This window comes from Ranitomeya variabilis, chromosome 3 (assembly GCF_051348905.1).
Source record: "Ranitomeya variabilis isolate aRanVar5 chromosome 3, aRanVar5.hap1, whole genome shotgun sequence".
NCBI classification, from domain to species: domain Eukaryota; kingdom Metazoa; phylum Chordata; class Amphibia; order Anura; family Dendrobatidae; genus Ranitomeya; species Ranitomeya variabilis.
This window is the reverse complement of record NC_135234.1, coordinates 127,507,514-127,520,461: the sequence shown is the minus strand read 5'-3', so window position 1 is coordinate 127,520,461 and position 12,948 is coordinate 127,507,514. Positions and strand designations below refer to the sequence as shown.

At 44.6% G+C, this 12,948-nt stretch overlaps 1 protein-coding gene across 2 annotated transcripts in view; it reads right to left on the bottom strand.

Annotated features, from left to right (window-relative positions):
- Window positions 1–11,103, bottom strand: part of POLA1 (DNA polymerase alpha 1, catalytic subunit) — a 502,104-nt gene extending 491,001 nt beyond the window's left edge. Inside the window, exons 1-4 of one of the 2 annotated variants that reach the window (XM_077294669.1) lie at window positions 10,885–11,103; window positions 7,228–7,352; window positions 4,916–5,012; window positions 3,684–3,758 (exon numbers count right to left, since the gene is read on the bottom strand). In XM_077294669.1, coding sequence (XP_077150784.1) covers window positions 3,684–3,758; window positions 4,916–5,012; window positions 7,228–7,352; window positions 10,885–10,921 — 334 coding nt within the window. In that variant the 5' untranslated portion in view covers window positions 10,922–11,103. The remainder of the gene's footprint in view (window positions 1–3,683; window positions 3,759–4,915; window positions 5,013–7,227; window positions 7,353–10,884) is intronic. The other variant, XM_077294671.1, reaches the window with a different exon arrangement.
- Between the last annotated feature and the right edge of the window lie 1,845 nt (window positions 11,104–12,948).

Genomic DNA, 12,948 nt, shown 5'->3' with positions numbered 1-12,948 from the left:
ACTGTTTAGGTACATCAGGGGCTTTGCAAACACGACATGACGCCCGCAGACCAATCCATCTAAGTCTGCATTCCAAAACGTCACTACTTCTCTTCCGAGCTCCGACGTGCACCCAAACAGTGGTTTACCCCACATACGAGGTTTCAGAGTACTCAGGACAAACTGGACAACAACTTTTGCGGTTCACGTTCTCCTTTTACCCTTGGGAAAATATAAAAATTGTTGCTAAAAGATCATTTTTGGAAATAAAAAGTTAAATGTTCATTTTTTTCTTCCATGTTGCTTCTGCTGCTGTGAAACACCTGAAGGGTTAATAAACTTCTTGAATGTGGTTTTGAGCACCTTAAGGGGTGCAGTTTTTAGAATGGTGTCATTTTTGGGTATTTTCAGCCATATAGGCCTGTCAAACTGACTTCAAATGTGAGGTGGTCCCTAAAAAAACATGGTTTTGTAAATTTTGTTGTAAAATCGCTGGTCAAATTTTAACCCTTATAACTTCCTAGCAAAAAAACATTTTGTTTCCAAAATTGTGCTGATGTAAAGTAGACATGTGGGAAATGTTGTTTATTAACTATTTTGTGTCACATAACTCTCTGATTTACAGAATAAAAATTCAAAATAAATAATAATAACTCAAAATAAATGTTATTCTCTGTCCACCTACTTTTGGATATCTATATATCTATACATCTATAATACACACACACACACACATATATTATATATACATATATATATGATAAAATTAAAGACTCCAGTAGCGCTTCAGAAACTGTGAATCCTGCAGCAGATACAAATACAGTGCCACCCTTCTGTATTAGTAGCTATAAACAGGTATATATATATAAAAATGATCCGCGCTGGGTTCTCCAGTTTTGTAGCCACTAGATACCTCCAAAAAACAATAAGTATTTGCACCTTTTATATGACTTTAAAAACTATTAAAAAATATATTTGTGTTGTGTTTTAAAATAACTCCACCGTGGAGCACGACATTACCATAAGAAAATTCTGAGCAAGATAATAAATTGAATTTTTACCTGGTGCGGTACAGTCGATAATGTCCACAGTTCCCTTTAATCGGTCTTTGTAAAAGTCCAAATGTGGAAAAATGCGGCTTCGGTGGAGTTTTTTTTCTTTTTTCTCTTTTGCTTTCACTTGAGCGGGCTCCAGGCAGTGCCCCGGCCGGCGGCAAAACAGCCCTATGCTCACTCACTGCTAATAGCGACTATGCGCTGTTGTGCAGCTTTCGGTTCTCTGCCTCTGCAGGACCTTGCGTGACGTCACGGTCATGTGATTACTCACGTGACTTGCTACAGATAGCACAGTGGACCAATTTCCTACTAGTTTCGGAATAGGACGTATTCCTTCATCAGGGAATGATGAAGGAATACGTCCTATTCCGAAACTAGTAGGAAATTGGTCCACTGTGCTATCTGTAGCAAGTCACGTGAGTAATCACATGACCGTGACGTCACGCAAGGTCCTGCAGAGGCAGAGAACCGAGAGCTGCACAACAGCGCATAGTCGCTATTAGCAGTGAGTGAGCATAGGGCTGTTTTGCCGCCGGCCGGGGCACTGCCTGGAGCCCGCTCAAGTGAAAGCAAAAGAGAAAAAAGAAAAAAAACTCCACCGAAGCCGCATTTTTCCACATTTGGACTTTTACAAAGACCGATTAAAGGGAACTGTGGACATTATCGACTGTACCGCACCAGGTAAAAATTCAATTTATTATCTTGCTCAGAATTTTCTTATGGTAATGTCGTGCTCCACGGTGGAGTTATTTTAAAACACAACACAAATATATTTTTTAATAGTTTTTAAAGTCATATAAAAGGTGCAAATACTTATTGTTTTTTGGAGGTATCTAGTGGCTACATATATATATGCTCCTAATAGCCAGTTTCCTACTCCACACTGATGAAGGGCAAATACCCCGAAACAGGTGTTTGTGGATGGATACCATGTTTTGGCATAGGTGGTTTTCCTTTATTGGATGCTGCCCTTCCCGTGGTTGTTCCTTCCCGGTGAAAGACCTGGCTATTCATTGCTTGCGTTGAGAAACACGTGATGGTGTCTCCGCGGCTTTTCTACATGCATTTGGATATTTCCCATAAGGGATGGGGGCAGTGTTCTGGATCACTGCGTTGAGAAACACGTGATGGTGTCTCTGCGGTGTTGGATGTTTTGATCTCCCCGAGGTCATTCATCCTTATGTTTATGTTTGTTTATTAACCCTGTGTGAGCGCTGACTGTAGGGGAGTATGGAGCGGGCACTGACTGCGGGTAGTAAGGAGCGGCCATTTTGCCGCCGGACTGTGCCTGTCCCTGATTGGGCGTTTTTTGGGCTGAAATTGCCCCTCTCGGCTTATACTCGAGTCATACCGGGGGTCGGCAGGGGAGGGGGAGCGGGGGCTGTCTAAAAATACTCACCTAGTCCAGGCGCGGTTCCCTGCTTCCCCGGCGCCGGCAGCAGCAGCTTCAGCTTCTTCCTGTACTCAGCGGTCACATGGTCCCGCTCATTACAGTAAATGAATATTCGGCTCCACCTCCCATAAGGGTGGAGCCGCATATTCATTACTGTAATCAGCGGTACCATGTGACCGCTGAGTACAGGATGAAGCGCTGCGGCGTCGGGGAAGCAGGATCTACACAGCGGCAGGACCAGGTGAGTATACGGGGAGGGGAGCGCAGCGCTGCGCGATAGTCACCTGCTCCTCGTTCCGGGCGCCGATCTGTCTCCAGCACTGACGCTGAGGTCAGAGGGCGCGGTGACGTGGTCAGTGCGTGCCCTCTGCTGAACGTCAGTGCTGGAGACAGATCAGCGCCCGGAACGAGGAGAGGTGACTATTGAAAGTGCCGGGGGCCTGAGCGACGGAGAGGTGAGTATGTGATTTATTTTTTTTATCGCAGCAAATGGGGCAAGTGTCTGTATGGAGCATCTATGGGGCCATAACGTTCCTGCAGCACTATATGGGGCCATAACGTTCCTGGAGCACTATATGGGGGCCATAACGTTCCTGCAGCACTATATGGGGGCCATAACGTTCCTGCAGCACTATATGGGGGCCATATCGGTGGGGGACGGACCATGACAACCAATAATGTTAAATTTTGAAGATTTTCACACCACTATATGTAAGACTGGGTTACAAAGATTATCCAGCATTGAAATGCACGCTGCGTTAATGAGAAGTAGCAATTTTAGTTTATTTTTATTGTCTGGACCAGAACAATAGCAGGATCAGTGAAGTATGGCATTTGACCATGCTGATGCTGTGGAGCGCTGGTTCCGGACTATTCAAAAGGCAAATGCCGCACTGTGGTTTCTAATGACAAGCACATAGCAGTGATTCAAGGGTCTGGCACCTGCAGAGTGAGACATGCTTTCCTCATTTTGTCTGGATCCGGTGTCCAGATGAGGAGCAGACCAGGAGTAACAGACCTGCATTACAACAAAGGATTGTGTGACCCACACCGAGATGGGCTCATACAGGAAGTGCGAGTAATTAAAATATATTGTTTTGAGGAGTTAGGGCTCAAAAATGTATTATTTATTTGTCTCTTCACATTATTACATAAGTAAAGCAATTCCAGAAAGGGGAAATGTTGTTGTGGACACTAAGGGTTAGAAGGCTATGGTCACGCACAAGGGTTAAATGTATGTAAAACCCATCATATACCTTTGTCAAGATGCGCATCTCCATCCAGGTCATCATCAAAAATTTCTCTTCCATCTTCCACATAACCTGCCCCATCTGTGAACCGGAGTATAAGCAAAGTGAAGAATAACTTAAGTTTTCAATAATACATTTCCAATAAAAGAAAAAAAAAAGGCTGCAGACTCACTTGTTCTTATGTTCTGTTTAAGTTGCAACATTTTTCTCTGCAACCATATGCTTATTTCCGCTGCTCTGCCTCCCAGTGTCTCAGCAACTTGCACACATCTACATTGCGGGGGCGCTGCCTGGAAGCCTGCCAGTATTAAACTGCTCCCCCCACCCCAGCTTCCCATGATGCATTGTGACATCCTCGGGGCCATGCCCACTGCTCCTCCAATCCCCTGTAAGTGTTGTGCACCCCAACTGTCTAGAATGAGGCAGCGGAGAGCAGCGCCATCCTGCCACACATGCTTTTTCATATACTAAGGGAAGCATGATACTTTAGGACATGCAAAGGTAGAGTGATGATGGGAAGGACTGGTAACACAGAGGCTTTGTGGAACTACTAATTAAAGTACCACTTTAGCAGGGGGGGGGTGTTTCAGTGCTGGAGTGGTGCTTCTAATGTAAGGTCCCTGTCCCTAGCCCTATAGTTACCTGCCACCGTCTTCACCATTTTTCGGAATCATCTCATGACCCAACTTCTGAGTGGCCGGAAGTCAGCAGTAACGTCACAAGCTCTCAATACAAGTCTATGGAAGCCAGAATGAGGCTCTCAGACTGGCACTGAAGTGACCTCTGGCTCACCCAGAAAACACTGGAGCAGCCAGCAGGTCACAAACTGCTGGAGATCAACCGGAAAGGCGGCCACAGAAGGTGAAGTCAGCGGCAGGTAAGTATAAGACTAGGATCAGGGACCTTAAATAAGAAGCAGCACTGAAATACAAAATAATAAAACACTAGAGCGGTGCTTTAATTTTTTTAAACAAAACAGTTGCAATCTCAATACTGAATACAACTGTTAAGCTTTTTCCAATTTGCATCCCAGGGTCTTGCGATGTACTTCACCTATAGTATGGAGAGATCTGCAAGTAAATGTGAATACTTAGGGTACAACTGTGGAAATTAAACCTGTAATCAGGCCAAGCTGGGTGAGCATTAAGCTTCAATCAAAAGGTAGCCTTCTCAATTAGTACTACACCAAAGTAGTGGACATGCTGCACAATAGCAAACTGAAAGCAGAGCTGGCTTACCATCATCCACTATCCAGTCATCATCTTGACGTTCACGGACTATCTTTGAGTAAGACTCCTCGTCCACCTCTTCATATATACTTGACATGTCTTCCACCTCACAGTAAAAAAAGGTAAAATGTTGACCATGTGCCCAGAGAGGATTATAAACATGTGCTTTAGACTCCATTTACATAAGAATCCAGAGATTCCAGGTGGAGTTCAGTCACATTTGATTTCAAGAATTGTGCAACATCTAGCGATATTTTAGTGATCAAAATAGCAGATATCTCCCTCCCAAAAGTACTGTTTTGGAAGTCAATTTTATATTAATCTCCGACATGATAAACCTTAACTACTTCTGGACTGCCCGTATACTAATAACCAAAGCTGTGGAGTCAGAGTCTGTATGAAACGGACCAACTCCTAAAATACATAATAAATTGGGTACAGTAGGTCAATGCAGTATGTGATGAATATTTTTTCATAAGAATTTGGGAAAGTTATGAAATGTCCTATAAATGTCTGTTCTGTTCCTGATCTAAGGATCTCGGCTTTTAGTTTCGATAAATCTGTTCTACACTATGTACATGCTCAGTAGTGAATCATGTATGAGGGAATCGGGGAAACTGAGGATTCTGAAGTTTGGCTTACCAACTCCACAGCCCTGCTAATAATGTTCAGGTGGTCCACACTATAACCTGTGAACATGTTGCAGGAGTTCATGCAGCTGTGGGGGTAGGAACCTGGCTGTCAGACACAGCCAAACTCCTCAAAGAGAAGGCAGCCATGATTTATTATCATAGTTGCCTTCCTGATCACTGAGTACACAAAAAAAGAAAAAAAAAAAGACATCATGATATTAATTAAAACCCATGTATTGGGGAAAAAAAAAATTTGAGAAACATTATTTGAAAATCGAAATAACATGTTTTAGAGCCGTTAAAAGCGCACATATAATATAACCCAAAAATTTGCCTGGTCAGGAAGTGGGGAAAATGGCTCGATCAGACAAATCTTACAAGAAAGTCCAAATATGTATTGGCTTAGGGTATTTCTCCACGATTTAAAATTTTGGTGTGAAAATTTTTGAATAGAACAAAGATAGTTATGACATGGCCTTGGAAAATCACAACATCCATACTAGAAGGAAATTTCATCCATAAAGCACACATGTTCATAAGGAAGAAAGGGCACAAACTATTATTTTCACCAAATATGGGTCTCCTGGAACCAGAACACTGGCTGTATGCAATACTAATTTATGGAAATATGTCACCTGAGCTTTTGATGTAATAGTGCATAAACAAGAACTAAACTGTTCAAAACTTAACAGCTTTACGGAGCTTATTGGTTTTGGTGATTAATATTCAGCTTACTATCTCACCTCTGACTCTGTACTGACTGCAGTGCTGATTTGGATTGTATTAAATTAAAAACTTCTCAATTAAAAAAAAAACATTCAAAGAAGAAGACAGTATATCTTATACAGTGTCATATACATGGTGAAGGTTTGTATTTGATCTCATCTGCCGCCATATTCTGTGCCATACCATTTCGTAATGTGACCGACCTAACTACATAACAATTCCAGTATTATAAAAGAGCCAAGTCATACTTATTAGCACAGTTATACCAATTAAAAAGCCTCTTAAAGTGCCAAATAGAGAGCGGTCAAAAAAAATCCCTCTTCTGCTGCTATATTTTCACAAAAGTAAGTTGCCATATGATCTAATTCAGCATAAACCCTTGCACACGTATGGTTTTAGCAAAAACCTCTGAACATTTTAAGGCATATGAGAGTCTTCAGAGCATGTGGCATAAAATATGTTTTCATTAAAAAAAAACTGTGCAGGTCTTTGAACCTTACTTTTAAAAAGACCAGTTACTTCTTTGTCTAGAAAAATTTCCTCAAGGTGCTACTGTCTTTTCCAAGCACCAAAATGTCTATTTGCTAACAGACAAAATACCTAAGTGCAGGCACTGGGCTATAGCTGGTCAATCACACACAACAGAAGGGCCAGCTCTTGTTCAGCCGTCTCTCCTTACTCCCTCCCACACGTGAATTTGGCTTGGCGGACTGTGCTGTTTATGGGAGCCTTAACACAAAACATTGATGTCATCTCTGAAGCCAGCCAGCCATGTCGTACTTTGATTTTCCAGGGAACAGCGTCAAGCATTTCTAAATGTTCCTGGTTTATTCTAATAGGTCTCTATATTCTGGGTCTGGCTTATACAATCAGAAATCCATGGATTGCTTCTGCTGCCTTGTCATCAATGACAACTCTAACACCAGCACAATGTAGAAATAGTCCACAATTACACCAGCTTACCTCATATTTCACTTTTTCACCACACTTTGCTTTTCTCAGTTTTTCTAAGGCTTCCTTACGACCCTTTTTTTCAGTCTTTTCTCGACGAGAACGGGATGCTGCAAAACCGCCAGAGTCCGCCATATCTTGACAAAAAAATGATAAGAAATATAATTAGATAGTTATAACAGGCACAGATCCAACACTGGCAATTACCCAACACTGGCACAGTCTGAAGTCAGAACATTTCACTTGGAGATTGGCAAGTGCCATCATACAGGAGGCATGTACACACAGTCACTATAGTAATCAGGGAGAAACATGGCACTAGACGGTACTTTCTATTATCTAATAAGTGTCCAGATCTCTGCACCACGAATGAAAAGTAGGCTTCAGTTATCAAGTATGTATTACTATTATAAAGTGCAATGATCTAGGGATAGATGTACTTGATAATGGTCTAAGTGTGTGACTACTGTGTCCCAATTTTACCAACAGAAACTGAATCTTAAAGGGAACCTAGCAACGGGACTAACACTGTTAACCTGCAGATATGGGGGTCAATCTGCAGGTTAACATCGCTATGATGCTGTCTGGCACCTGTCCTGCAAGCAGCCAAATGCAGTGGGGAGAAAGTGATATTTATTCACCATTCAGTCATAGGGGATGGGGAGGCGCTGGTTCGGTCAACGCTCTGAGTATACAAAGCAGCCGCTGCAACTGTGCCCCCAGCCCTGGCTGACAATGGCTCTACATTGGGGTTCAGCTGTCAGTCAGGGCTGGGAGCGTGGTCTCAAAGCGGTGACCGAACCAGCGCCGCCTCCACCCCCTATGACTGAATAGCGAATGCTGGTGGGGAGAATAAAGATCATTTTCTCCCCACTGCATTCGGCTACGTGCAGGCGCCGGACAGCATAATAACGCTGTTAACCTGCAGATTATCCTCATATCTGCATTTTAACAGCGTTATTCCTGGTGACAGGTTCCCTTTAAATAAAAACACAGGCGATCTATACACAATGTATCAGTTGAACAAAAGGAGGAATAGGAGTAGCAGGTGAAATATGGTAAAATGGGTATAAACTTTATTAAGCACCATATAAAAATACAAATGAAATAACAACAAAACACCAAGACAATACAAGGAAAATCAGGGTCACTCGACAGGGGTAAAGTGTCAAATGTTCCCAGGTATATCAAGTGATCAATATAGGAGAACCATCATGTTCTCCTCCCAAACAGGCATGCAACAGCCAGTGACCCAACAAATAATAATACCGGGAGGCAGAGCTTACCAGCGGTGTTGAAGGGTGACCGTGAACCGGATGATAGAGCTCTGTACCCCTGTCGGGTGACCCTGATTTTCCTTGTATTGTCTTTGTGTTTTGTTAATTATTTTATTTGTATTTTTATATGGTGCTTAATAAAATGTATACCTATTTTACCTGCTACTCCCATTCCTCCTTTCGTTCCCATCATTCTAGGAGTTGCTGTTGTTCTCTTGAAGGTGGGCCATGATTTTTGTCGCCACCTGGCATGGAGCAAGCAGCTGGGACTCCTGCTACCACATAATGTATCAGGTAGTCTATGCGCTTTATTTAGAGATAACTGGGGAAAACTTTCCAACATCTCTATCCTCTGTCCTTCTATTGGCCCAGTCTCAGCTTCCCACCTCTCCTTACCATGTACTGGATTATTTAATTAGCGTAAATGTTAACAAGGACCTATATAATAAAAATATTACTCCAGTTGTAATTTTAACTGTATAACAGTATTTTGTTGATATATTTTCATGCCAGTATTCAGTAAATTAGCAATAAACACATGGCGTAACTAGAGGTATTTGTAAACGTCCTTTGAGCTAATATCAAAATCCCCTTGGGTGGGAGAGTGCCAATGCCAGAGCCTATTTCAGCTGGATGTGACCCTGGGACACACACCTGAAATCTAATGCGGTGGAGAGACCCACCAGCTCCCTGCACCACAATACAATCCGCTGGCTGCTAACGTCGGCGTGCCCATCATGTGCCAGCTATAGAAGAGGATGCTGTGCGTCATGGGACTGGGGAAAGGCAAGAAGAATCGTGTTTTGTTTTTTTTTTAAAAATGTGTTAGAGAAAAGTGACAGAACGGGAGAGAATATTACTGGAAGGCGCCCAGCATGGGGAACATTATACCAGGAAGGGGCCAAGGATGGCAGACATTATTATTACAGACTAGTGAAGAGTGAATGTGCTCGGATAAGGTGTTATCCGAACATGCATGAGTGTTATCAGGGTATCTTGGACGAGCTCGGATAATATGTTCGAGTCCCTGAGGATGCATGTTTTGAGGCTGCCTAACATGCAACCACAGGGACTCGAATATACTATCCGCACACGTCCAAGATACTCTGATAACACTAGAGCATGTTCAGATAACACATTATCAGAGCAAGTTCGCTCATCACTATTATTCCAGACCATACATCTGACCAACATCCAGGTGGGGCCAATCGGACTCTAGTTATGCCACTAAGCACAAACGCCCTGTAGTGGAGGCACAGCCACCACTGTCCCTGAGCACTGGACAGATGAGCCACAAGGCGTGCCCTTCTCCCTGTCAGGGGACTGTGACATGCAGCAGATTAATTGGTTACTGGTTGTCCACTACTCAGACAAACCCTTCTGAACCCTTGTTTCCCCCAGTGAAATCATAACACTATACTCCACTCCAGTTGCGGTGCTGTTCCAGTGGTGTTGACAATGGTTCTCCCAAGACTTGGGTGATATTGTTACATCACATGATCCCTGCGGCCAATCAGCACTAGCTTCACTCTCTTCCAGACAAATCCAAACATCCAGATGGAGCAGCCGTAGCTCTCACATGCTCTGGATGTCAATTATGTCCATAGGAGAGTGAAACCAGCACGATTGGCCGCAGGGATCATGTGATGCAATAATATCACCGGGAGAGCCAGTGCCAACACTGGAACAGCGTTGTAACCGGAGGGGAGTATAATGGGATGTGTCCACGATCAGGAACTGCTGCGGGTTTGACGCTGTGCACATCTGCGGCATCAAACCCACAGCGTCCAGATGTTACAGCATAGTGGATGGAATTTCATTTGTCCACTATGCGTCCACAGAAGCCTGCGGATCACCCGCAAAGACGGACATGCGGCGCGTCCTTCCAGACTGCAGCATGTCAACTTCTCTTGCAGAGTCCCCAGTCTCCACAAGAGAATTTACATCAATAGACTGTATTAGACGCGGTGAATCCGCACGTATCACAGAGGATTCACCTGCGCTCAATGGACGGCAGCGCTTTGGATGCAGAGAATGTGCTGTGTCCAAACCGCTGCTAGTTCCGGATGGCGGGCCCCGGCCTAACTGTTATTATTCACTGGGGGTCACAGGAACTCAGCAGGGTCTGAGCAGTGGAGACCCCCATCATGTGCTCTAGTGGAGGAGTCTCCTGACAGTCACTGCATTAACATGCCGGCTCTGGGCCCACACCACAGCCTGAACAGTGCCACTTATTGCATCCAGTCAGATACGAAGTCATCACCATAAGACATGCTGGGACTAGTAGTGCTGCAGTGTTATGGCACAGGACTGGCAGTGGCACACACGAGTCTCGGCTGAATGGCCGTCCTGAGGGTACAACCGTGCTATGTCCCCGCCTCCTCCCCGTTACCGTGCTGCTGGCCGTCTCCTCTGGACACCGGGGCCATGCTTCCTGTACTGCGCTAATGACGGGAGCTACAATCCTGGCGCCAAAACCCGGACAGGACACAGAACTCTGCAATCGTACTGGCGCGACATGGACAACCAATCCGGAGGGAGCAGGAACACGTGCGGACCAATCAGAGAGCAACACTGTTCCACACAGCTCCCTTCTTGCGCGCTCGCTCCCGCAGCAGAGGGGCTCGTTCTTGCCGGGCTATCCTCTGCGCGCACGCGCGGGTTAGCAGTCTGGGAGTCTTGGGACAGATGAGGCGGAGAGGCGGAGAGGCAGTGCTGTCTCTGTAGCGCCCTGCAGTCTGGGCTCAGTGCTATGGCAGTGTCTCCAGGGACAGTCACACACAGCACACATGTTCTTCCCAGTCATCTTTATGGAGTTTGCAGGACTAAATGCACATGGTGCAGAAATAAGCCATGCTGACCTTATGGATGCTTAGCCGCAGCTTGCCCATTTGTCTTGTGAGCAAATCGCTCTTATGATGTGTATAAAACCATCATTCCTGTGCAAATAGTCATTGTCCTCGGCAGCACATGTGTGCACTGGATGATGTGCTGCTGAGCAGATGAGCGCTTTGCTTGTTTGTCAGGTGATCGGCCGCCTTGTATTCTGCCCCTTTATTGAGAAAGAAATGTTCCTAGGGTTCCTGATAATGGGGCAGTGTTAGAAAGGTGCTCGATGGTCCTGACTACATTTTAGATCTACCAAGAGTTTCTTATGGCAATGAAAGGCCGTGTACACCTTCACACAGATTTTTTAAAATTGTTTATTTGCTTCTTAAATGCAAACTTAAGCAACTTTCTAAATGGTCTCCATTAACTTTTTCCCAATGTCCACTGTACATGTACAACATGGTGCTGGAGTGCGCTCACAATCAGTGACCGCACTATCATCAGCGGGTGTCAGCTGTGTATTATAACTGACGCCCTGCTGCAAGACACGCGATTGGTGGGAGAGTCCGATGGGCCCAGCAAAAAATATGGACCTGCCCCCTCCCTACATGTTGGTGAAATGCGTGGGAATTAGTACTGTAGCATTCTAAATCCTGGAAGGACATAGTCATGGCCAAAAGTATTGGCACCCTTGACATTGTTCCAGAAAATGAAGTATTTCTCCCAGAGAAGTATTGCAATTACAGGTTTTGTTATACACGTTTTGTTTCCTTTGCGTGCATTGGAACCACACAAGAAAAGAGAAAAAAAGGCAAATTGTCCTAATTTCACACAAAACCCTAAAAATAATCAGGACAAAATTGTTGGCACTCACAACTGAATATATGGTTCCACACCTGCAATGAGTCGCTTTCTATAACCATCAACAAACTTGTAACACTGTCTTAAAGGGAACCTGTCACCCCCCCCACCCCCAGGTGTTTGTAACTAAAAGAGCCAACTTGTGCAGCACTAATGCTGCATTCTGACAAGGTGGCTCTTTTAGTTCTTGTTGCTGTAACGGCTGAAATAATCGTTTATGAAGTTTGTACTTCATACCTTGAAATCACAACGGGGCAGGTCTTTCTCCCCATAATCCAGACGCAGCACAGCCGTCACTCATGGCCTCTGCGTGCCAGGCGCCATCTCCAATGCGTTATTCAATTGTCCTGGCTCCTGCGCTGTCATATTAGGCCTTGGAATGCGCAGTTAGTGCTGCCCATCCACTGACATCACTTGATGTCTTGCTTACTGCGCCTGCGTGCACGCGCGACCCAAGATCCTGTCCCGCAGTCTCTTCTGATTTATTCACACTGTGGGGCTGGGAATCTTGGGCATGCGCAGTACTTCTCTGCGGCTCTCCCCCATCTCCCTCCGCCTCTTTCCTACTGTGCAGCGTCATAGGAATCGTCAGATATCGTCAGATTCCTGTACCACTGCTTGAAGAAGTTGTCTTCCAGAAACTGGCAATAGGTCTGGGAGTTGAGCTTCACTACATCCTCAACCCAAAAAGGTCCCACAAGTTCATCTTTATCATTCTAGAATTCGCCCTTTTCTTACTTGCGACTCTGCAAAAACTCTTACTGTT